Consider the following 27,246-nt stretch of genomic DNA (forward strand, 5'->3'; position numbering starts at 1 on the left):
GTATGAATCGTACAGATTGAATGGCTAATGCAGAGCGTCTGATGTTGCCGATGACTGCCTGTTATTGGCGCCTTTGGTCCGACGACTCTCCAGTGGTTAGGTCCCGCCCTCTTGCCGGTTAGGTTGAGAACTTCATTCTAGATGAAGCCGGGGGAGACTCGCAGCAGCCAAACGAGGTTTGTTGTCTTCTTATAGAATAGCTGCGTAGGTAAGCATATTAAAGCTACTTTTCTATATTGTACACCAACCTAGCTACAAACATATTAGTTTGTGATTAAACAGTGTTGCTGTGTCTATGCAGTATGCAGTACACAGAGGTAAAGTAAAATTTGAAATTACGCCACCGTACCTAGCTGTAATGTTGTTGATACATATTTATTTAAATCGAAAAAGTGTGTGTGTGTGTGTGTGTGTGTGTGTGTGTGTGTGTGTGTGTGTGTGTGTGTGTGTGTGTGTGTGTGTATATATATATATATATATATATATATATATATATATATATATATATATATATATATATAATCAAATGTCTTGTCAGAATAAAATGTACTTACCAACATAAAAAAGCATAAGTAAATCACATTGTTGACGTGCATTTGTATTTAAGTAAAATGTGGGTTTACTCAAAATGTGGTTCACTGATGATATCATGAAAAAATGTCATTTTGTTAAGATATTTATTTAATGAGAATAATTGAGCTGTAAAAAAAAAAAGAACTGCAGTAGGCTAACATGACAGAAAGTAGTAATAGTCTTGATTTTACTTAGTTTCATTTTAATCAACTTGTATTATTTATAAGGTTGTCAAATTTTTACCTTATTCCATCAATACCCATTGATATTCTCTCAGTGGCAAATGCAGCTTCATACAATTATTAGATTAAAGGTAAAATCCTATAACTTGAAATATACACTGACTGGCCATAAAGTTAGATTGCCCTGCTGCCAAGCACCTGGTGCATGGAGTGTGCACTCTGGTGCAAAACATGGCCTTTTCAGGACCACTTGGAGTCTGTCTTGATGGACTGAAGCACTGTCTCTGCGTGATGTGATTTTAATTAAATTATTGGCCAGTCAATATATATAGATAGATAGATATATATATTAATTCGCCAAGTGAATTTTAGGACAGTTTTCAAAAGATGTCCTTGCAGTTGTTACTATTTTGAAATTTGCCTTTTCCATGAACCACTGAGAAAAAATAATGCCTGCAGACTCCTCATGATGCTATTCCAAGTCAGTAATGTTTGAGGAGTGGTAACCAGAGTAGCCTAACCTTGCAAACTGAGTGGCGACTGTACTGACCCAAGCAGAATACAGTACAGTATACTGAACACATTTTAATATGTTCTAGGAAATACCAGCTACAAGGAAATCCACATCGCATTGTACATGGGGCAATTTATAAAAACAAATAATCATTACATCCAGAGATTCTGACGAGATAGTATTTTACATTGTAAAAAGTACCAGTAATCTAATACTACAAGGTGATACATTGTGTTTGTTTCGGGTGGCCCTTATTGTACAATAGATATCATCTTGTGCAGTTTTAGTGAAGATGAATAATTCTGGCTGCTATAGCTGTGCAGACATGTTTCTCTTACAAGAGGAGACACTCTAAAAAGGAATCTAATAAGCCACAAAAACAGAAATTCTCAGAAACTGCAATTTAAACAAACTTTTTTTTTTTTTAACTTAAGGACTTATCACTTATCAGCAGGATGGCATCACAAGATAGATGCACTGGATAAATCCATAACTGCTATTTGATTGATTTATTATATGGGAATTATAATTTAATAGACTACCTTTAGTGAATTCCTACCTATGAGGGTAGTTGGGCCCAAATCATTTATTAGCATTATAACCAAGGCCTTTTCACTGTAGTTTGTGTAGTTTACAGTTCTGCTTTTGCTACAGTTTTACATTGGAGATGGGAGTCCTGTGACACCTCTGACCTTCCTTCCCAGTAGATTGATTAAAATCTTTTTTTTGCAGACAGAAGAGGACCAACATATTGCAGGGTCATATGGTTCCACTGAACATGTCCTTTGATGCTTTCAGTAATCTCTGAATTATTGTCAGAAGAAAAGCTTCTTTAGCATTTTCATTGCATCCCGTAGGTTTATCAAAGAGAGAAAATATCCTGTTACAACTGGAAGGCACATTTAAGTACACCATGAAAAGAGTTCAGCTTTGTTGTAACTAAAATTTACATTGGCTTCAGCCATCATATTTCTAGTCTTCAGTCTATAGAGCAAACATAAACTCTCTAAAACCACATGTTTCAAGTTATATGATTTGAAAAGCTGAATGTAATACGGCCTCCCATGACCTTTGTTGTAAACACCAGTTACAGATAGATTTCTAAGTTGATATCTTCCTTCATAATAACCAGCAGAAGCTTTAAGATTATTTTATTGGGTACGAGAGCAGTAACTGCAGTTCAGAGTTCCAGCTCACGTAATACAAGGTCTCTTCATTTGGATAGTGGCAGCCAACTCCTAGACACATGACATCTGAGGCTTTTGACTATATTCTAGGTTTTTAATATTGGTTAAAGACAACTCTTATCCCCCAGTTGTCATGGACTGATTTCAGAATAATTCTGCACATTTGATTTAAAATGTACACCAGCAACTCCTAGAAAGTATATTTAATGTCAAATCATTTAAAGCAAATTGTGGTTAAATCATATCAAAGGGTGACTTAACACTCTTCTGAAAGTAGGTGAACCTCTAAGGTAGAGTAGCTGGATGTTTTATCTGGCACTTCAATCTGATGCAGTCCCTGTGTTGGTTCACTGTAGTACCCAGGTGCAGTCCCAGGGTGACAATGAAGAGGTCAGTTTCTACAGTGTTAGCACTAGAGATGCAGGTTTATTCCAATAGTATGCTAACATTCCCTGATAACTTGGTGTAGCGGATAGGTTTTTCACACAGGTTACTTTTTGAGATTGAAGTTATTCATATAACTAGTTCAAAGAAGAACTGTGCAAGAGTTTTAGATTAAAGAAACAGCATTGGCATTGTGTCAGGTAATTAATGTCTGTTCTTTATACCAGAAAGCCATACTATTTCTAACCTTAATGGCTGTTAAAAGTACAACATACTGTGTGCTACTCAATATGGATTGTCTTTAATTGCTAGCATTTATGGTGGTGACTCCACCTATTCTTGTGCAAGACATTCATGTGATTTTTGCAGTACTACAACACAGTCCTAATATACTGCACAGTGCAAGTCAGCATGTGATAAAAATAACTTTACCTCATTTTCTTCTCTCATTTTTGTTTCAGGGAATAAAGATGAATTGTGTTCAGTTTAATGAATAAGGGAAGTGCAGATATGCTGTTTACAAGCATACTCAAAGGCCACAGAAAGAAACAAACAAAAAAAGGCTTTTGTAGCATTTTTGAACATTTGAGCACCTGATGTGGCAGAATGTGTCAGGCCTTTAAAGAGGTCATATGTTAATGTGGGTGGGATTCCAGCGCAGAGCAGTTTCTTTGGGTCAGTTCGTTTTGATGGTTTAGGAACTATTCATTATTTTAATGATTTTTGTGGGAAGACTATTTATTGATTCTGATTATTAATAGACATATTTATACAGATGTATCTTTTGTTTGTTGCTTTTTCACTTTTATTATTGATACAAAAGAAACCAGGATTTTTGTTCACTGGAAAGGCAACTTTGTTTCAGGATAGAGCAGTTCATTTTTAGCTCTGAGTAGTTTTGAGATTGTTAATACTGTTAAATTTGTTTCCATTCCAGATAATTTGCCTTTGCACCTCAGAATAGGACCCAAATATCTCTAGATTGATATTAATTCTTAGTATAGACCTTGACGTGTCTAGCTCCAGTCGATTGTGTAATGCTTTTTTTATTTATTTATTTTTTTAAAGAGGATTACAAGAGTCTTTTATATGGATAGAGATTCAGTGTATTAACAGCAGTTCACCTCTAATTACTTTTTCTGTTGACTTGGTCATGATTTTGTGCTGATTAAATACTGTTCTTTATCTTCAGTAAACGTAATCCTTGATTTGTTTTTACACAACTGAAAAATAATGTAATAATTCCACAGCATTCCTTGTTACATCCTCAGAAAAACAATTCTGTGGCTCATTGAATGGTGTCAGTGGGATCTTTAACCCTCTATGGACAAAGGCTGTTTGTAGGCAACACACTGCTACAGGCTCTATTCACAGAAGTCCTTTTCTCAAAAGTACTGTACTGACACATTGCTCTGCAAATAAGTTTTCTCCAAATTCATCTGACTAATTTAGGTTTAAACATACTATTAGTATTTTCTGTACATTGTACTATTTATATAAACAGAATACTTTGTGAACGTCCACTCACTTGCTTGTCAGTTATGCGGCCATCCTCATTCATGGAATAATTACAGTACTCGAAGAACATTCATGGAGTATCTTATAAATAGTACAACAATGTTCCTAATGGGAGAATTGTACTGTTTCTAGAGGATGCTCCATGAATGTTGTTGGAGTACTGCAGAACTTCCCAGTGGTTCAATTTGCATATTTTATTTTCCTTTCTGACAGGACTTTGTTTTTTTTAAGTGGATGGAAATTGTGTTTGATTCCCCCAAGAAGCCGCCAGTATGGAAAGTGTTCTCTGAATGATGAATGATATCTCGGGGGGCAGAGATTCACTACTGTTCTGTCCCAACCCTCTCGTGTTATTTCTTTCTTGCCAGTTTAAGCCCCGTGAACGATGCTGTCCAGACTGAGGGTGGCGGTCAGGCCGTGTGCCTGCGCGTCCCGCACTTTACACACCAAAGAGAAGGGCAAGCCGCTTATGCTGAATCCAAGAACAAACAAGGTACGCATGTACTGAATTGAACCAGGAATTGTAATGATAAGATTTTTTGTTTAGGAAGTACATTATTCTTACTGTTCCTTCCTCAGAGTCCCAAGAGACTTTGTATTGTACATATCTGCATTGATGGAAGAGATCCCATCAGGCATAAACTGGGATGGGACATTAGTTGGTATTTCCAATCACTTTGTTTTCTAGTATTGGTTGTTTACCTTGAAAAATATTATGAATAGTACAGTCCGCACCGCTTAATCGGGATGTCTGCTTAAATTGGATACAACACTGGGAGACGGTTCTTCCCAATGCTATTTATGTCATTTAATTGGGAAGATCTGCACTTCAACACACACATAGCTCTGATGGTGAGTCACTGTGCCAGCTGGCAGAGAAGCACAATAACAAGATACTTAACAGAACCAAATAGCAGACAAAAAATGATATCGCCTAGTACTAAAAAAAAAAAAAAAAAAAGAAAAAGAATATCCTGCACTTTACTGAATTTCAGCTTGACTTTATAAAGAAACCGTGTTTTATATGCAGGTATTATTCTATTGAACAGACTACCGTGCTTTTTATAAGTAAGTATACAAGTGGTGCGCATGATGGCCGCATTAACAATTTATTTTAGATGAAAACGAGACGAGGTATCTCAATGTATCAGACAGTGCTCTCCCATGCATCTATTCCTAATGCACAATGGAGGAATGTGACATTCCTGTGGGTATAATTTGTACAAATAAATGTTAATATTTTGTGCCACTGGAAGCTGTTTCAGTCAAATGTCACCAGTGCGTTACTAAGAGACCAAGTCCAGGAACTGGAATGGTAGGCAGTGTCCTTTACAGAGTTGAGGACCGGGGATTAGGAGATTCTACTAAGATTCCTGATGAATATAAATATATATAAAGTGGAGGGATATAGTAGTCAAGTGTACAGACGTGTACGTCTATGTATGTATGTTACACTTCAGTTTCTCATACAATCAAGAGAACCGCGTGTCCTATAGTGATTGAACTTGCTCAGGACTTTCTTTAGCACTTCCTTACAAGGCTCTTTGCCTGTCTTTCTTTATGTCATTTTAGAGTTTTGCATATATCTGGAGAACCACTTGTCCTATTTTTTTTTTCTTTAATCATTTGCAATCCTCTGTTTATTTTTTTTTGGCAGGAAAGGGTCCTAGCAAAAGGGCTCTCTCTCTCTGTGTCTCTCTCTCTCTCTCTCTCTCTCTCTCTCTCTTTTATATATATATATATATATATATATATATATATATATATATATATATATATATATATATATATATATATATATATATATATATATATATATATATATATATATACACAGACAAACGTGCTCAAATTTGTTGGTACCCTTACAGCTCATTGAAATAATGCTTCATTCCTCCTGAAAAGTGATGAAATTAAAAGCTATTTTATCATGTATACTTGCATGCCTTTGGTATGTCATAGAATAAAGCAAGGAAGCTGTGAAAAGAGATGGATTATTGCTTATTCTACAAAGATATTCTAAAATGGCCTGGACACATTTGTTGGTACCCCTTAGAAAAGATAATAAATAATTGGATTATAGTGATATTTCAAACTAATTAGTTTCTTTAATTAGTATCACACATGTCTCCAATCTTGTAATCAGTCATTCAGCCTATTTAAATGGAGAAAAGTAGTCCCTGTGCTGTTTGGTATCATTGTGTGCACCACACTGAACATGGACCAGAGAAAGCAAAGGAGAGACTTGTCTGAGGAGATCAGAAAGAAAATAATAGACAAGCATGGTAAAGGCGCGGCCGCAAGAGGAAAATCGACCCCAGATTGAACAGAAGGATAGTGCGAATGGTAGAAGAAGAACCAAGGATAACTGCCAAAGAGATACAAGCTGAACTCCAAGGTGAAGCTCTGTCTCAGTCGCAGGTCATGGGTCCTCCAACAGGATAATGACCCAAAACACACAGCTAAAAGCACCCAAGAATGGATAAGAACAAAACATTGGACTATTCTGAAGTGGCCTTCTATGAGTTCTGATCTGAATCCTATCGAACATCTATGGAAAGAGCTGAAACTTGCAGTCTGGAGAAGGCACCCATCAAACCTGAGACAGCTGGAGCAGTTTGCTCAGGAAGAGTGGGCCAAACTACCTGTTAACAGGTGCAGAAGTCTCATTGAGAGCTACAGAAAACGTTTGATTGCAGTGATTGCCTCTAAAGGTTGTGCAACAAAATATTAGGTTAGCGGTCCCATCATTTTTGTCCATGCCATTTTCATTTGTTTTATTATTTACAATATTATGTTGAATAAAAAATCAAAAGCAAAGTCTGATTTCTATTAAATATGGAATAAACAATGGTGGATGCCAATTACTTTTGTCAGTTTCAAGCTATTTCAGAGAAAATTGTGCATTCTTCGTTTTTTGTGGAGGGGTACCAACAAATTTGAGCACGTCTGTATATATGTGTGTGTGTGTGTGTGTGTATGTGTATATATATATATATATATATATATATATATATATATATATATATATGTGATTTGTTTTGCAGTCATTTTCACTGATTTTCTTTGCATAGTATACGTGCAGTAGCATACTTTGGTGTTTTAGACACAGTGACAACTGGCATTGTTAATTTATAATGCCCGACGTTAAGTAAAGCCTCTACAATGTAGTATAATGATCCACTGAAATACGATATTTTTACATATTCGATGGATCCCTAGAACCAATTAAATTGATTGACAGGTTCTATTGTATGGTCCTTCTGTCTTTGACAAAATAAAGGCAGCTGGTGTTTTTGAGGGTCTGTACAAAGATGGTACATTATGAAATATGGAATTGCTCTGGGATAGGAAAAATCCCATTCCCCCTTTTACAGATGAAATGCCTGTTCTACCTTGTCTCTGACAGCTGAAGAAGAAAAGCTACACTATCCTATTCTGCCGAGTCACATGTCTCCCCGGTTATCAAGCATAGATACAGCAGGCAGGGTGTGCTGCATTAGGTACTTGACTAAATACTTGGAGTGGTGACAATGACCCATTGATGAAGTCCAGCAATAAGAAATATCAGTTGTAATGTGCTGTTTTGAAATAGCACTGCCTGTCTGCAGAGTCAGATAATATTTCACTATTTGAGATTAGAAACCTCCGAAAATTCATCCACCAATCGGGAAACTGGATTGCAGGCACACAGTAGTTTAGCACAGAGCTTTCAGAGAGAATGCTAACCTGTTAAATTGAAACCGAAGGAAAAAAAAACTTGAAATCATAAATGAACCTGTTAATTAGAGATTTAAATTGTTTAAAATAACTTTCCAGCCACTGTTTACCCGTTTCTAATGAAACCACTTATTAACCGGAATTACAAGCAGTAATGCCTTCTAATCGGGGTTCTATTGCTTAAGTAAGGGTATCTATTTGTGCATCTTGCATTCCTTTTATATAGATGTGAACTGGTCAGGGAGCCTGACTGTTAGGTATTTTTTTTTTCTCAAAGACCCAGTGAAGGGTGTACTATTATTTGGTAATGCTTTTATTTTTAGATTGAATGAAATTCATTGGCTACATTCAAAAAGGCCATGACTTGACTATGAATGCCTGCTAAACAAAGTTGTTATGACTGTACAGCCAAATGCCATAAATACATGTGTAATGTTTGTTTTTCTCCCCAGCTTTAAAACCTTGAGTGCCTGTAACTGTATTAACCCTTTGTACATGTTCTCCATTCCAGGGCATGGCATTTACTTTGAAAGAAAGACAGCTCCTGGGCCTGCAGGGACTACTGCCTCCTAAAATAGAGACCCAGGAAATTCAAGCCATGCGCTTTAAAAGAAACCTGGAGAAAATGGCTGATCCCTTACAGAAGTAAGGAGGGGTGGGTGGATTGGGTGGGAAAAGTTGCCTATACCTTACATAATTCACTATAGGATAGAGTAAGAGTTTTCTATTTTGATGTATTAACAATGCTTGTGTATTACTGTTGCTGGAATAAAGTGAAATTCAGAAAAGTCCCTCCTTGTGACCAGCTCCCTAATATTATTTATTTCTTAGTGGACACCCTTATCCAGGGCGACTTAAAATTGTTACACAAGATATCACATTATTATTTTTTACATACAATTACCCATTTATACAGTTGGGTTTTTACTGAAGCTCTCTCCATTAGAACCAGCTTTCTGCAAAGACTGTTTTGCTCCCTTTTGGTGGATAGAGGAATTTGCACGTTACACCTCCTATTGGTCAAATATTGCAGTGGTGTGTATATCTGGTTCTCTTAGACCAAATATCATCACATTTAGCTTAAATTTACTGTTTCCTTATCCTTTATGATGTTTTTACAAATTCTGAGTAGTTGTTTTTGCATTTAGTCAATGATATATGTTTTGTTTGTTTGTTTGTTTGTTTGATAAGTGTGTGTGTTTCTTTTATGAGCTCAGGGGCTGCTCTTCAGTGCTGGCTGCCTGCCTGTCATACACCTACTGTGTGCTTTATTATTATTCAACATCAGGACCATATAGTACACAGGAAACTCGACCCAAAGTGCCAAGTCACTAGATGCTGCTGGCTCTTGCTTCTGTAAAGACAATTTGGCTCATCTAGCCTATGTTACTTATATTTGTGACGGGCAAGCTCTAGGACAGCAGCTCCTGAATTCAAGCATTTGATTAATTGCAATAAGAAAAGAAAATGTGAAGATACTGGCTTGGGGAATGAACTGAATTACCTGGTTTTCATATGTTCAGTGAAACTGCCATTCACCTGTCTGTTTGTTTAGGTACATCTACATCATGGGAATCCAGGAGAGAAACGAGAAATTGTTTTATAGAATACTTGAGGAGGAAATTGAGAATCTCATGCCAATTGTCTACACTCCCACCGTGGGCCTGGCATGCTCACAGTATGGGCATATCTTCAGGAGACCAAAGTAAGAACAGATGGAGGAAGAAATAATGCATAGTCTGTCTAGCTGTTAAAGCTTAAGTATTTATATATAGCCCAGTGAAATTATTTGTGTTTTTTATAATTTCATTTTTCACAAATTGTTTTATTTCGTATAGTAACAGATACACATTTAATAAAACAACTCAAATAGATAATTAATATAGTATACATCATGTTTTAACTACATACATATTTTTTTTATTAAACATCTGATTCTTTTTATTTTATTTATTTATTTTAACATTTTGACAAACAGACCTTGCACAGAAAAATAATTTAGTTACCATAATTTCTCATTAGCGGCATTAAACAGCTAATGCTTAACAATGGTATTTTTTGACTCCTGTTCCAGCCGACCGTTGCAAAATCTGCACATCATTATTTTGTCACCATCATCTGCATACATCCCCTCTTTGCAGTGTTGTTGAATTGTTAAGTGGTTTAGGCATTTTATGAACAAACGTCTCTTCACTTACATCACAATTTGAATTCCCAAACGACTCGCTCCAAAATATACATCTGCGCAAGTGCTAATGAGAGCTTCCGTTTCCCTTCAGACCGTGTCTATGGTAATGGCTGAGCCTTGACAACTACGATTGCAAGTATTTATTTAAAGTATTTTTTGTATAAACCTCCCAATTTAAAAATGTCATTCTTTGTTTGCTTTATAATGATTTTTCGTTTTATTTAGTTTTATATGTTGCATTTCGTTTTATTTTGTGCTATTTTGTATTTGCGAAAAACACAGGTTTTAATCTCTCTCTAGCATTATATATATATAATTAGTGCTGGGACGAACATGGGATTTTCGTGTTCGGATATTCGCTCATAATTTAAATATTCGTTCATTTTTTCAAAAAGTAATAAAAGCCATTATATTGCTCTGAACGCAGGCAGAGACAGCATAGCGGCAGGGGGCGTGGCCGTGGCCCCTGTGTGTCTGTGTCTTTATTTTACAGCAACACCGATACAATAATGTAACACGTTAAAGTAGAAAAATATCCCAGGAGTAAAGAATAAGTTGCGTAGGACTTACTTTACCCCAGTGAATTAACTACAAAACAAAAGATGCCAGAAATAGCAGTTCAAGTTAGACATTGTTTTGTTTATTCCTGAAATAAATAGCACATAAAGTTGACACTGCATTTTATTTATTTTTACTTTTTTTAGACAGATATATACAGTCGCAGAGTGGTAAATAACTGCAGGGTATTTTTGTCATTTAAAATACAAACATCTGATTTTTGTATCCGAATACATGTCAAAAAATATGCGTTTGGATATATGTCCCAGCACAATATATATAAACATACAGTACTTAAAAGCTAATGTCCTTTTTAGAATCAAACAATTAAATTAACTTTTGCATTTTACATGAATGATTTAACTTTTGATTATTACTATCTGTGGGTTCTTTCTTCAGACCAAACAAATATGCATTTACTCTTATTTATTGCCACTTTTAGATTTCCCACAGTGTCTGTATTTTGCATGTTTAATGCACAGGTTTGCTTTTACATGGCTACTTACCTTGTGTATGTTGTCATTGACATTACAGGGGGTTATTTATTTCCATCTTCGACAGAGGCCATATAAGGTCCATTCTGAAAAATTGGCCAGAAACCGATGTAAAGGTAAGATTAGGGGGAGACACTTCTGGGGGGGCGGGGGGGACAGGAAATGCAAACTGAAATGTGAATATAACATATTTTAGCAGACACGTTTTGTTTTATATTTTCTTTCCACTGCTGGTATGCTGATTGATTGATTGATATATACATAAATGCATGTATACAGTCGGCGCCACTTTATCGGGACGCCTCAGGAGAAGGAAAAATATCCAGAATAAGCGGGTGTCCCAATTAAACAAGAGGCAGTTGAGACGACCTTAGTCACACTTTTTTGATTCTTAATGAAAAGAAAAAGTTTTTTTTTTTATTCCTAAACAAAATTAATCGCACCTGCGTTGTTGCCATGCCAACTTTCATTGCAACAGCAACTTAGGCAGTGCAGACTATCCTATCTGTCTATCTACCTATCTATCTATCTATTATTATTATTATTATTATTATTATTATTATTATTTATTTCTTAGCAGACGCCCTTATCCAGGGCGACTTACAATTGTTACAAGATATCACATTATTTTTACATACAATTACCCATTTATACAGTTGGGTTTTTACTGGAGCAATCTAGGTAAAGTACCTTGCTCAAGGGTACAGCAGCAGTGTCCCCTACCAGGGATTGAACCCACAACCCTCTGGTCAAGAGTCCAGAGCCCTAACCACTACGCCACACTGCTATCTATCTATCTATATCTAGATAGATAGATAGAGTATATCTAGATATAGATAGATATTATGTTTGTGCGTTCGCAAAAAAAACAAGAACAATACAAACATTGCAACATCAGGAACAGTTCCCCCAGATTTTCTGTTTTTAACCCCCCCCACCTATGGTGGCAGACCCCCACCCCCCAAGAAGGACCTAATAACCCCAGTTCAAACCGAGAAAGTTGGAGATAGTTTTATCAGAGATCTCACAGTCTGCTGCCGATCTCCAGGCTTGTACGGTCCCCTCCCTCGTGCCGTGGACCTGAGCAGTGGAAAGTTCCATATAAATAATATCAAGAAAGGCAAGGGTCCACTGACGGAAAGGAAGGGAATGTGGTGGTTGCCAACGAAAAGCAAGCTTTAAGACTGGCCAACCAGATTTGTTTTTGTTGCAATGATTGGTCAAGGGATGACTCATCAATCAGCAGTAACACTGTAGCAGAGCAGGGAATATTCTTGTCAAGAATGGTGGACAAAGCTGAAGAACCCGATCCCAGAACTCAGCCATATCCAGACCCTCCCAGACCATATGTAAAAAGGAACCCATGGTGCCCTGGGGACAGAACATACACACCTGAGTAGGGATGAACTTCATTTGATGATGTCTGATGTCTGTCCTATACAGAAAGTTATAATGAATCCGCTGATGATTTGGATTTTTGGAGGCAGAGCTTAAATTATCCCAAACAGTTTCTCAGCAGATTACTTCATTTTCAGAGGATAAATCTCTGTTCCAGATAGTATTAACCACCAAAGGTTTATAAGAGGCCTTTAGTAGAAGAATATAGAGTTTGGAGCCCAGGCCTTTAGTTTTGCCCCTTGTGTGTAGTATTATTATTATTTATTTCTTAGCAGACGCCCTTATCCAGGGCGACTTACAATCGTAAGCAAATACATTTCAAGTGTTACAATACAAGTAATACAATAAGAGCAAGAAATACAATAACTTTTGTTCAAGCAAAGTATAAGTGTGACAACCACAATTCAATAATACAGCAGATAATAGTGATAGTTACATCAGGATATGATTAAATATAAAGTACTACAGGTTAAGCACTTGGCAGATTACAGTATTCTGAAGTACAGGATTAAATGCAGTAAAATAGGGGCAGATAAGAGCAAAATAAAGCACATTTACATGAGGGGTGATAGTGTCCCAGGATACAAACAGAGGAGTTCTACAGGTGCTCTTTGAAGAGGTGAGTCTTAAGGAGGCGCCGGAATGTGGTCAGGGACTGGGCAGTCCTGACATCTGTAGGAAGGTCATTCCACCACTGCGGAGCAAGGGTGGAGAAGGAGCGGGCTCTGGAGGCAGGGGAGCGTAGCAGAGGTAGAGCTAGTCTTCTAGTGCAGGCGGAGCGGAGAGGTCGAGTGGGGGTGTAGGGAGAGATGAGGGTCTGGAGGTAGCTGGGTGCAGTCTGGTCAAGGCATCTGTAGGCTAGTACAAGAGTCTTGAACTGGATGCGAGTGGTGATCGGGAGCCAGTGGAGCGAGCGGAGTAGTGGAGTAGCGTGGGCGAAGCGAGGCAGAGAGAACACCAGGCGGGCAGCAGAGTTCTGGATGAGCTGGAGCGGACGGGTGGCGGACGCAGGGAGGCCAGCCAGGAGGGAGTTGCAGTAGTCTAGGCGGGAGAGTACCAGGGCCTGGACCAGGAGCTGGGTAGCATAGTTGGTGTGGAAGGGTCGGATTCTTCGGATGTTGCTCAGGAAGAATCGGCAAGTGCGTGCCAGAGTGGAGATGTGCTGGGAATAAGAGAGGCAGGGGTCCAGGGTGACTCCAAGGTTCTTAGCTGAGGAAGAGGGAGAGAGTGTGGTAGATTCCAGAGGAACAGAGATAGAGAGATCAGAGGAGGGGGAGGAGGAGGGAAAGAAAAGGAGGTCAGATTTAGAGAGGTTGAGTTTGAGGTGATGCGAGTGCATCCAGGAGGAAATAGCAGACAGTATATCACGCAGTGCTCATTGTTTTATTAAAATTACATGATATTGCAATTAATACAGCACTTGCTAATTTCAAGCATGACAGAGTTGTAATTGATAGGAAAACATTTTAAACTGTGGCAATTTTGTTCCACAAAGGGAAAACCATCAGCTATGGTCACTGTTGCCTGGTGGTGAAAAGGTGAGCAATGGTTTCAGTGTAATGATACGCAATGCACACAACGCATCAGACTGACTAAAAACCTTCAGGATTCTTGGATGATCTTTCTAGACAGAGTGGACAGAGCCATACAACATGAAGAATAACTGCCCTACTGTTCAAAGTTGTCCCCACCTCTCCAGCCACAGGTACAGTTGTTGCTGCCCCCACCTCTCCAGCCGCAGGGCCAGGGATTAACATTTTTCACATTTGATTTGGCTTCAATAAATCTGGCTTTAAAAAAAACGTTACATACTTGGTGCATGTCTCTTTCTTCGGTGCTATTTAGTGTCTCAAGTTGTGTTTTCACCACTACATTATGTGGCAGCTGTGGTTGTTTGATTTTCCAGGATGCCTTCTGGAAAACAATGGAAATTCAATAGCAAAATCTTTGCCATTGAATCTTTAATCTTTGTTAAAGTAACGTTAAGGTTTGGTTGCAAAAGTCCAAAAGGTTAGGAAATTGCCACGCAACCTTAACTCTGCACCCTTATGTGTATGTTTCCTGTCACACTTGTCATCGGCAATGACATCACTAAGCACGTGACAAATTCTCCCCGAAGACTGGCCATACGGATATAACACTGGGAAATCATAGTCCTTGTGATTGGTAACATGTTCAGTAACTGCATTAGCATTCCCACAATGTTTGCTGTCAAGCTAATTATTTCACCAATGTTCTAAGTAAAACCAATAAACTCGGAATACAGTAGTGCTATAGAATTAACCAGGGACCTTCCATGTATTACTGGAACTAATGTAAAACAAGTCATAGTTCTCCAAACGCTATCAGCAATATTCATACAAACAGTATTTTCTGTATCTGGAATCTGCAACATTGGCTTTCTTGTTTTACGTTTTTATGTGGCAAAAGGAGTCACTGCATTTTCTGCAGTATGTGTATGTTTGCACTGTGATTAACCATTCTTCTTTCAAACTTTACAGTTCACTATGCATGCTTGCTGACATACTGTTATGCTGGAAGCCAATTATGACATTAAAATGTTTAAGAACAATTGCAGATTTCCATTGTGAAGATCATTGTGAAGATTTAATGGTACTCAGTGAAGGACATAAACAAGAGGTGGATTGTAATGTGTGGATGTTATGCTTACAAGAGACATAAAACACTGCTTCATGTACCACAGCATACATGTATCAACAGTATACCATACAGTACAAACTAATGGAAAGTGTTAACATACATGTAGGGTTTGCACTGTAAATAAGACGGTTTAGCCAGGTTGGAACTGATGAAGGGAATGCAGCTGTGTACGGTGGGAATGCAACTTGTCTGAATTCCTTGCAGGCGGTGGTGGTGACTGATGGAGAGAGAATCCTGGGGCTGGGAGACCTGGGCGTATATGGGATGGGGATTCCTGTGGGGAAACTGTGCCTTTACACAGCTTGTGCTGGAATCAGACCCGAGAAGTGCCTTCCTGTCTGCATTGATGTCGGAACGGACAATCCAGTAAGCTTTCCAATATGTTCTTTATGTCTGAACAGCACCCTTTTCATAGAATGTTTGTTTTAAATAACTAATTAACAAAGATTTCAAACGTAACGCTATTGGAGTCCGTGACATTACCACAATTTTTCCAAAAATCTTTTCGTTCTTTGCCTGCTTTTTACCAAATGCTGGTATACGCATTATTTTATCAATACAGTGTTACAGATTAAAAGTCCTAACTGCTGCTTCCTGGTACCTATCCACTTCCTGCTCAGAAAGGAATTGGGTAAAAAGAAGCAGTTGTTGAAACACCTATAATGTGGTATAATCTCCAGATCTGTAATTAAAGTAACAACACAACAAGGTCAGCAAAAGGTATAAAAACCGATGCTGAGATTTAATTTTGTACTGCTGTAACTAACACAGCAATATAATTATGAGGAATGCTGATGATAATTGGAACGTGTGATCTATTGAACTGCAACCAATGGAAATGAAATCTGTATTCCAGCTTTAGTGAAAGCAGGAATTGTACAAGGTAAGAGAGTAAGCTAATTTACAGCAATCCCCACTCTGCAGCCAAAATGTTGTGTGGTTGTGGTGGTTTAAAGGAAGTGTCTTATCAGGGGAACCCTGTACTATCGAATTGCTATACAACAGGTAATGATTTGTATTATTACAGTAACAGACAGCTTTCCTTGTGGAGATTCAGGACAATTGTAGGAATTAAGCATTTTGTGAAATTGTTAATTTTTTTTATTTTTGTTCTAGTCATTGCTGAAGGATCCCTTTTATATGGGTCTTTACCAAAAGCGAGATCGTTCCGAGCTCTACGATGAACTTATTGATGAGTTCATGGAAGCCATTGCTGAAATGTAAGAAAGTCTGACTTTATAGCAACACCAAGGCAGTCACCCTATCGGAATACCATTGTGTGCCACGATTGAAGCCTGGGATCACTTCTGTTTTGTAGAAGGTCATTTATTGTGATTCTGTTGAGATCTATTATTTTGGATTAATCATTGAACAGTCTAATAATATTAGTAAGACAAAATAAATAGCCAGGGCTAAGTTTATTCACTCTTGCCTAGATATGGTCAGAACACCTTGATTCAATTTGAAGATTTTGGGAACCATAATGCCTTCAGATTCCTGAGAAAGTACAGGGAAAAATACTGCACCTTTAACGATGATATCCAGGGTGAGTTGACTGCTAAAATCAATTTCATTCAGTTTTTTTCAGAGATGGTGAAAGCATTGATTTGTAACATGCAGCAACTGACTTTGCAGATTCAAAAATAAGATGTGTAGAGTACTGTGCGTCTAACCTTTTAATTATGTATGTTACATGGAATGTGAACATACATGTTCCTTTTTACAGTGTGAATGGACAAAAGTATTGCTACTTCCTCATTTAGAGCCTATACTGTTATGTACTGCAGGTGGCACCGTTGCCTAATCATGTTTCAATGTGATTGACTTTACATACAACAGAGTTTGCTGTATAAACCTTGTATAAAAAGAGGTTTTTTTTGTTGCATTTTTTTGTTTTTTTTTACTTGCAGTGAAGTTGATTCACTGTTGTATTTATACCCATGTGTAACTGAAGAGAACTGCTCAGTTTTGTAAAGTCTCTTTTCCTCCTGTCTGTTTGCACAGGCACTGCAGCGGTGGCACTGGCGGGGCTGCTGGCTGCACAGCAAATCACCGGTAAACCCATCACAGAGCAGAGGGTTCTGTTCCTGGGAGCAGGAGAGGTGAGACTTTCTACCTGCACTGAATCTTCTGAACGGGTTGAATCAAAACATCCGTTTGGATATGATAAATCACGTCTGAGAAATCAACCAATCATTCAGTACGTTTACATGATAAAGTGTTTTCCGAAAACTAATGTTTTCGGAAAACTGAATCAGAAAACTGATTTTCTTAAAACGTCACTTTTCTGTGTTTACATGATTAACGATAGAAAGTCTAATTAGAATTCAACTGTATACATGGATTTAAGTTTTTGGAAAACGCAGGATATTTTCGCATGTAAAGTAGTACCCTTACGATTTGAACAGACCGGACATTTTCTCTGGGATAGAATGGAGACCAATCCAATAACAAGTGCTTTATCGAAGTGTCAGGTCTTAAATTCAAAGATTACTATCCTATACCTCTTTTCAGATTCCCCACAATGTGCAATCAGCCTTTCCAACAGCTCATCCTGTTCTATATTGCCAGTTTCTTTTGCAGACATTATTTTAAATTATCACGTAATTTTTAAAGCTGGAAAACGTGCTGCTTCAGTATGGGCTATTAAAAAAAAAAAAAATACATAAAGACAAATATTACTTTATTATTATTATTATTATTAATTTCTTAGCAGACGCCCTTATCCAGGGCGACTTGGTCGTAAACAAAAATACATTTCAAGAATCACAGTACAAGTATTAATACAATTAAGAGCAAGATAAAATACAATGACTTCGGTTCTAGCAAGTACAAGTATATGACAAAATACGATTCAATGGAGCAAATGGATCCATGCAGACTGACTACATATTATTATTATTTTCTCTGTTTTCTAAAACCACGTGCAGGAATGAAGGTCAGTGTTTGCACATGTGCAGTACGCTATCAGAATGTTTTCCAAAAAGTGTGTTTACATGATATACATTTGGTTCGTTTTCGGATTGAATCTGAGATTTCTAGGTGCTGTTTTCCGAAAACTGACCTAAGGAATATTCCGATACATTTACCGAAAACTGTGTTTACATGACTTTTGATATCGGAATTAGTTTTCGGAAAACTACGTTTTCCGAAAAATATCGGAATTCTTATGCCCATGTAAATGCACTGATTAAGGATTTGTCAGAATTCGAGTACATCTTGTGTATACGGTATCCTTTGCATGGAGCAGAATTCTAAAGTAGTATTATTTTTAATAGTATTGTTACATATATCTTGGTTAACAATATTTTTTGTCTTAAAAAAAAATCATCTTAATTTGTACGTTTTAAAAAAAAATAAATGTATCTATTTCCAGAAAACCCTGGCTGTAGTAATTTCCATATATTGTAGCCAAATTAATTTAATTTGTGGTGGGTAAAAACCTAACCAAGTCCTTAAACCGAATTAACAGTATTACAATTTTAATGTCCTTTCTCCTCTTTTCAGGCAGCCCTTGGAATAGCTGGTCTAATTGTCATGGCGATGATGGACAGTGGTGTATCTCAATCGGAAGCCAGGAAGAAAATCTGGATGTTTGACAAGCACGGTTTGCTGGTACAGGTGAGGAATGGTCAAGGCAGCAGAGTTCTGTTGCTGACTAGCAAGTCAATGTTTTATCATAAGGTACTTCAACACCCATATCCCCTATGTATTAAAACTTAGTCTCTTATCCTTCTTCAGGGCCGATCAGAGGGTAATGACATGAACCAGGAACAATTTGCTCACCAACCCCCTGCAGAAACGGTGAACAGTTTTCTAGATGCCGTTAATGTGCTCAAACCTACTGCTATTATTGGTAAGAACTGACAAAAGCTTGTATTTAGCATCCCTATGAAGGGAGCTTGTATTGATATTTAAATCCTCCTCCGCCACTGCACCTGCTACTCATAATATACAGGAAACCATTTAAGCTAGCAACTTCATATTTTCAGTGTTGTTGAAACTCCTTGGAAAAAATCTAATGGCATCTCTTTCGCTTCACACTCTCTATACAGATATTTTCTGTTGGTGTTGTACAAGAAAAAAATGACCCTTTAGTGCCAGTTATTTTATAAATCTGCCACCACATTGTCAAAAGCTCATGGTTATATTAATCCTTGCATGTTAAATGTGTTGCTGATCATGGCTGCCATATTGAGATCATATGACTAAGTTTCTGCTGTGGAGGCAGTACACCTTTAGTTATTGTCTTGTAAATGTGTACATAGCTGCATTGCCATTTTTTTTCCCCCAGCAAAATTTAAACAGCATTGATTTAACCTCTGGCCATGTCAATGATACAGACACTACATTTGACAAAGTGTATTTAAACAGTAGTTGGTACACTGCTGTATTCTATGATTCTCTCAATAAAGTTCAATTACAGGTGGTGTCCAGTAAAAATGAACCATTTCACATTGCTTCAGCCTCTGGACATATCAATGCTCTTCTTTCACATATACATTTACTCTATTTGATGTGATCTGTCATTCTGTTTTGATTATGCCCCCAGGATGCTTTGATTTTGTTCACAAAAACTCACAATTCTTGTTGAGTTTTTGAATTTGTCATCCTCAGATCTTTTAATATCTGAATAATAAAATAAATAATTGGCTTATTTACACTTTTTTACAGGAGTGTCTGGTGCAGGTAGACTTTTCACTAGTGAAGTCCTCCAGGCTATGGGCACCATCAATGAGCGCCCCATTATATTCGCACTGAGCAATCCCACGGCAAAGGCTGAGTGCACGGCTGAGGAGGCATACACATTGACACAGGTACTGTACTTTCCATAACATATACAGTACTGTGCAAAAGTTTTAGGCAGGTGTGAAAAAATGCTGTAAAGTAAGAATGCTTTCAAAAATAGACATGTTAATAGATTATATTTATCAATTAACTAAATGCAAAGTGAGTGAACAGAAGAAAAATCTAAATCAAATCCATATTTGGTGTGACCAACCTTTGCCTTCAAAACAGCATCAATTCTTCTAGGTACACTTGCACAAAGTCAGGGATTTTGTAGGCATATAGTCAGGTGTATGATTAAACAATTATACCAAACAGGCGCTAATGATCATCAATTCAATATGTAGGTTGAAACACAATCATTAACTGAAACAGAAACAGCTGTGTAGGAGGAATAAAACTGGGTGAGGAACAGCCAAACTCAGCTAACAAGGTGAGGTTGCTGAAGACAGTTTACTGTCAAAAGTCATACACCAAGGCAAGACTGAGCACAGCAACAAGACACAAGGTATTTATACTGCATCAGCAAGGTCTCTCCCAGGCAGAAATTTCAAGGCAGACAGGGGTTTCCAGATGTGCTGTCCAAGCTCTTTTGAAGAAGCACAAAGAAACGGGCAACGTTGAGGACCGTAGACGCAGTAGTCGGCCAAGGAAACTTACTGCAGCAGATGAGACACATCATGCTTACTTCCCTTCGCAATCGGAAGATGTCCAGCAGTGCCATCAGCTCAGAATTGGCAGAAAACAGTGGAACCCTGGTACACCCATCTACTGTCCGGAGAAGTCTGGTCAGAAGTGGCCTTCATGGAAGACTTGCGGCCAAAAAGCCATACCTCCGACGTGGAAACAAGGCCAAGCGACTCAACTATGCACGAAAACACAGGAACTGGGGTGCAGAAAAATGGCAGCAGGTGTTCTGGACTGATGAGTCAAAATTTGAAATATTTGGCTGTAGCAGAAGGCAGTTTGTTCGCCGAAGGGCTGGAGAGCGGTACACGAATGAGTGTCTGTAGGCAACAGTGAAGCATGGTGGAGGTTCCTTGCAAGTTTGGGGCTGCATTTCTGCAAATGGAGTTGGGGATTTGGTCAGAATTAATGGTCTCCTCAATGCTGAGAAGCACAGGCAGATACTTATCCATCATGCAATACCATCAGGGAGGCATCTGATTGGCCCCAGATTTATTCTGCAGCATGACAACGACCCCAAACATACAGCGAAAGTCATTAAGAACTATCTTCAGCGTAAAGAAGAACAAGGAGTCCTGGAGTCCAGAGCCCTGATCTCAACATCATCGAGTCTGTCTGGGATTACATGAAGAGAGAGAAGCAACTGAGGCTGCCTAAATCCACAGAAGAACTGTGGTTAGTTCTCCAAGATGTTTGGGCCAACCTACCTGCCGAGTTCCTTCAAAAACTGTGTGCAAGTGTACCTAGAAGAATTGATGCTGTTTTGAAGGCAAAGGGTGGTCACACCAAATATTGATTTGATGTAGATTTTTCTTCTGTTCACTCACTTTGCATTTAGTTAATTGATAAATATAAACTATTAACATGTCTATTTTTGAAAGCATTCTTACTTTACAGCATTTTTTCACACCTGCCTAAAACTTTTGCACAGTACTGTACTTTACTAAACTCATATTATATACTGCTGTGATTGTCAATACAACAATTTCTGTTTTTTAAACAGGTTGTTATATAATAGCACTGAATTGATCTTTTCTCTTCACTAGGGGCGTTGCTTGTTTGCCAGCGGCAGCCCTTTTGAGCCAGTGACATTGAGTGATGGCCGTGTTTTTAAACCAGGTCAAGGGAACAATGCCTACATATTTCCAGGTATTAAACGAGACATTATTGCAGTACAGATCAACTTGCACCGTCAGTGCTTGTCAGGCACACTATGTAGGATTAGACATTTTTACAGAGTGTGTCTTACTGATTTCATTATAATACAAAGTACTTAAGGCATGTATAATGTTAGTGCTTTAGACTTCAGTGTTTTGGGAAAAACCCTTGGGTGATACAGACCAAAAGATACTGGCTTTTTATGAGGTATAAAATGTATTTTATGATTCTTATGGTCGAGTTTGCTTATGCATATAGGACATAAGTCCAATTCCAATTTCATTTTAAAGTAATTTAAACGTATGTTTCAAACACTTCTAACCACTCTCTTCTTTGATTTCAGGTGTGGCTCTTGCTGTGATCCTTAGTGGAGTGCGTCACATCAGTGATCAGGTGTTTCTGGAGGCTGCAAAGGTTTTTACTCACTTTTTACACCTTCATGAAAAGAAGTTTTTATCATGTTTGTATCAATACACGTTTTTACTTAAGCAAAACTATTTAGACTGAGCAACAATATACAAGTTTGGTCAGCCCATTTCTGTATAATGTGCCACAGAACCAATCAGAGGACAGACAGTTCTGCGTTGAGTTGTATAATATTTTGATTGTACTACAGATATCCATGTGGCTAGATTTACACATCTCAACACTGAGTTTGTTTATATTATACAGGATTATTAAACATGGTTGGTCATTTTGCTTACTACTACAGGTTTTACATTGAAGTATCAGGAAATATTAATAATGTCATCTTTTTGGTACCTTGGTTGCTTAGCACATGCAGCACTAGTATGTAGACCTTTCAATGTTGAAATAGGAAATGGTGACAGATGTAACCAAGTGTGCCCACCTTCCCGACTAACGTACTGGTCTTTAATTCCTCATAGGACAAAAAAAAGTGCTGAAGATTAATATGTAGGAGCTCCAGTTTTATTCTATGCTGTCAAGTGCTTACTCAGTTACTTATTTTGGTTAGAGGTCGTCCTGAATTTTTCCGATAATCTAAAATGTGTACTGTAGCTGAACGTTCAATTGTGAATTTAGTTAGGATAATAAATAAAATGTATGTATTTTATACCAGCCACCTCTTTCCACCTGGAGCAATAATCCAATTTGCTTGTGGGAGTTGACTCTATTACCTACGCTGCTACTGGTGAAATAACACCGTTCTTCCTGATATTCAATTACATGCTTTGTTTTATAGGCACTAGCCGAACAGCTGACTGAGGAGGAAATGAGTCAGGGCAGACTCTACCCACCACTTTCTAACATCAGGGAGGTTTCCATACGCATTGCAGTAAAGGTAAGAGGTTATACTGAATAGAAGCTTCCGAAACCGGTTCGAGATGGGTTGGGTCAGGTGCAGTTTCACATCGGAAGGTCATGTTCAGATCACGGTCAGGCGAGTGGCATCGGCAGGCATCTTTACCTGCGATTTAAAACTGCAATTGATTATATATGCTGTATTCATGACTTGCACCACTGTAAACAACACTACATTTGCCTGCACAGTAAGTTTAATCAGCAACAGAGCAGAAATCAAACTGGAAAAGTAAATTATTAATTTAACATGGCTGGTTTCCTAATTTGTGGTTTGTTTTATTTATTTAGTTGTTTTACTGTGTTCTTTTGTATGATGTTTGTAATTGTTCTGGGTGGTTCTTAGCAATTACTCTTGTGTTTTATTTACTTTTTGATACAGTGCTAGTGAATTCAGAAATGGAATGAACACAATATGTGAGAACCCTTATTGCAATAATAATCTGATATTGATTTGTGGGCCAGAAAAATAATTTAAAAATAAAATTGAGATCCGTGACTGACAAGAAGGAAAAACAACCCTCTACAGTCTGCTTGCTATAATATAGTATGATGACTTTCATATTGCAGATAGTTGAGTGGATTTTACACATTTTGATTTACATCATGTAGCATTATTTGTAATTACTGAATTATGGTTTCAAATTAATTGTCGTTTTGAGTTGGATTTTTAAAAAATGCTCTGAACTCCCAGTATTTCATATTTTATTCTATTAGGCAGTGGGAATTCAAGTTTCCCTTAAGCTTTGCAAAAAATGTGGATTTGGCATGTCTTTTAATACATATCCTCATCATTGTCATATAATAGGTGCATATGTTGTATTGACACGTTCTTGTTTTCTGTCTGTGTAGGTCGTTGAATATGTGTATGCCCATGGCGTCGCCTTCCACTATCCAGAGCCTTTGCATAAAGAGCAATTCATCAGATCGAAGATTTGGAACATAGAGTATGATTCCTTTTTGCCCGACCTTTATGATTGGCCAGAATCTGCAGCAAAACCGCCCAAACTCAAATGAAGTTACTGTCTCCAAACAAGGAGACCATGAGCAAAGTTAGTACTGACAGATCAGCCCCCTTTTGTTTTGTAATTTCACGCCCTTTATTTGTTTATTTAATATCATTTTCATATTTCTTTCCCTTTTCAATTTTACCTACCACAGGGATTCTATTTATGCCTTTTAAGAAGGTTTTCAGGTTAATGTCACTAACATTGGATTATGCTCACTTATTTTAAGTAATTTAATCGATACAATCAGTAGCATTTAATGATTAAGACAATACAGGGCTTCATCTCATTTTCCCCTATTTGTCATCTTTTGTGAGTATATTGTGCCTTTGTTATACTTGTCTATTAACCACCTTACTGTGTTTATTTTACCAATTTATTTGCTTTTAATACATCTAATTGCAGATCGCCTTTGGACAAGTATTCAATATCTACACTTGTCATACAAAGAAAAAATATATAATCTTATAAACCATAGGGCTCTATTGCCGTCCAATTTATAACAGAAATTTGGTCCATTGCATTACAGGGCCATTATTTATGACTTGCATAGATTTAAAATGTCCTTCATGCTTATAAAATTATTTCATGTGATGTGACTTTTTATTGGTGAAAGCAGATGAAGACCAAGAGATGTAAAAGCTTTGTGTAAATCATAAAACACAGTTATGTCAGAATGCAAAATGTTTAACTAAGACTGACATTCAGTGAATAAAACAAATGAATAAAATCCTTTTGTTTTTTACAAACTGCCCCTTTTTTATTTTCATCTATTCTAACTTGTTAATACGTATTAATAATGAGTGTAATATGTGTTTTAGAGAAAGTGAGTCTACTTGAGTGCACTGAAGACCATTATTGAAACTCCTGTTGTCTGAAGTTATTTACCAAAAGTATATCTCCTCATCATTGACATAGGTGTGAGATGTACTGCTATACAGTAGTTTGTTTTATGGACTTTATTTTTGTAATAGTCTGTTGCCATTTTTAAAAATACAGTACATCAGATTTGTTACCGTACCTCTGTTCCAATATGTTTGTATTCTGCATGTATTGTCATTCTGCTAAATAAAGTTTTATTTTAGCTCTATTTCTAATAATTACCCTTTTTTTAAAAATCTAGATTGTGCATTTAAAAATCGGATTTAATTTACAATTCTTACACACACACAAAAAATCTCTAACTTTGATTTTAAAATACCTTTTGGTTACCTTTGGTTTGGTTTAAATAAATATATTTTCGAAACAGACACAATACAACACTGCTTAATCTCAAGTCAACAAACTAGCTTTATTTGTGTATTTCTTTGTTATTCTTTATTTTAGGATGTTTTCGATCGGCACAATGCCCATAATGTAAAATGTATAAAATGTTGTACCTTTCAAAGTAAGTGTTTCTTGGTATTCTGATGTAGAACCAAGTATATATCACTTCCTCCTCCTAATCAGCTGGTGTTTTGGATGGTGTCGCATTATGAGGACCCAAAGGTGACTCAGCTGACAAAGTTTGGTTATTTACTCTGAAGAAACTGAAGTCGTGCATTCAGTCACACAATTATATCTTTGTTTTTTCTTAATTGTTTGTTTATTTACTGTCAAATTGCTCTGGCCATTTTACATTGTATTACTGTATTTCTGTTTCTGTATACTAATGTGTAATCGTGTAACATAAAATGTATTAAATAATGTGACTTAGGTGATGAATAACATGTCTGTGATGTTCCTTTCTGGCAGTTGTTTTGACAGGAAGCAGAAGTTATGCAATTGTACTTAATCTCTTGGGATTTAGATGACTGTACTCAAGATTTTCCTCAAACAGAACCCCCCCCCCCAACTGTTTGTCATACAGCCTGAGGAGGGAGGAAATATTGTACAATATCCAAAGTAGGAGCCTACACAGTTCTGCAGACTTCCAGTTTTCTTTTAAAACTACTGTAAATACAGTTGCAAGTACAACATAGAAACACCAGAAAAAATAAACAATGTTTTAAACAACAAACTCCATATGTGGGATGAACTGAATACACAATATTTAACTCTTGTGCATGTTATTTACTAAGACCTTTGTCTGATAATGTGTTACTCTGTGTTATTAATATTATTTCCTACTCTTGTTATATTTTTGTTATTCCACTACACAGTCGTGACTTTAACACTGTCGATACAGGGTGTAGGCTGGGCAGCTAGGGTTGATTCTATGTGAAAAGTCAACACTCACAGAAGGACTGCCCTAGTATAACTACTTAAATAGTTTTGTTATACTGAAAAACAAATACAAACTGACACAGATGCACATAGTAATACACAGAGCATAAACCGTGTATAAAAATATTCTGGAGCGTTATTTAACGCTAGGTCACTTAACACTTGCATAAATATTAGTTTACTGGCTGGCTGATTTGAATAGAGTTCTCTTTCCTAACCCTGTACACAGGTTTGCAGTGTTTAAAGAGTTAAGCTATTGCATAGAATATACAACTTGCCTTTAATGATTATCACCTCCAATTCCTTCAGTGTAATTTGGGTGGAAAACACAGTGACTGTTCCTTGTGAAATATCTTGTCTTGGATACAGGAGCATATGCCAAAAAAGTGCCTTATTGTCAACAGGGTTTTCAGTTCTGCTGTCTTGCCCATTATACTGTAAACCTGACATGTAATACTGTTCTTGTCAGGCATTATGTCTGCATAATAATTTGATCTATCTTGTAAGAGAGCCCATTTAAACAAACCTGCTGTTAAAGAAATATCACAGGGAAATAATATAAAACAGCTGTGAAGCAGTAATTAAACACCTTGGGTATCAACTTGAAAGTGAGAAATGTTTCTTAACTTGCATAGATAACTTTTTTCAAATTATTTTTCTTATTGTTTCTTGACTATGTTCTTTGTTTTGCTGATCTCTCAATA

General features: G+C 37.2%; 1 protein-coding gene across 2 annotated transcripts; it reads left to right on the plus strand.

Annotated features, from left to right (window-relative positions):
* Positions 1-25,427, plus strand: LOC117409546 (NAD-dependent malic enzyme, mitochondrial-like). Of its 2 annotated transcripts, none has more exons than XM_034015764.3 (16): positions 1-208; positions 4,727-4,851; positions 8,590-8,723; positions 9,634-9,783; positions 11,359-11,434; positions 15,582-15,743; positions 16,494-16,597; positions 16,814-16,923; positions 17,382-17,479; positions 18,885-18,998; positions 19,119-19,233; positions 20,052-20,194; positions 21,899-22,001; positions 22,354-22,424; positions 23,215-23,313; positions 24,183-25,427. In XM_034015764.3, exons 2-16 carry the CDS (start codon positions 4,744-4,746, stop codon positions 24,345-24,347), a joined length of 1,752 nt encoding a protein of 583 aa, XP_033871655.3. In that variant the 5' UTR covers positions 1-208; positions 4,727-4,743; the 3' UTR covers positions 24,348-25,427. The 2 variants fall into 2 exon arrangements, with proteins under 2 accessions (XP_033871655.3, XP_033871656.3); XM_034015765.3 differs by having other exon boundaries at positions 1-176.
* Positions 25,428-27,246: the final 1,819 nt, after the last annotated feature.

The sequence above is a fragment of the Acipenser ruthenus genome, chromosome 2 (genome assembly GCF_902713425.1).
Source record: "Acipenser ruthenus chromosome 2, fAciRut3.2 maternal haplotype, whole genome shotgun sequence".
NCBI classification, from domain to species: domain Eukaryota; kingdom Metazoa; phylum Chordata; class Actinopteri; order Acipenseriformes; family Acipenseridae; genus Acipenser; species Acipenser ruthenus.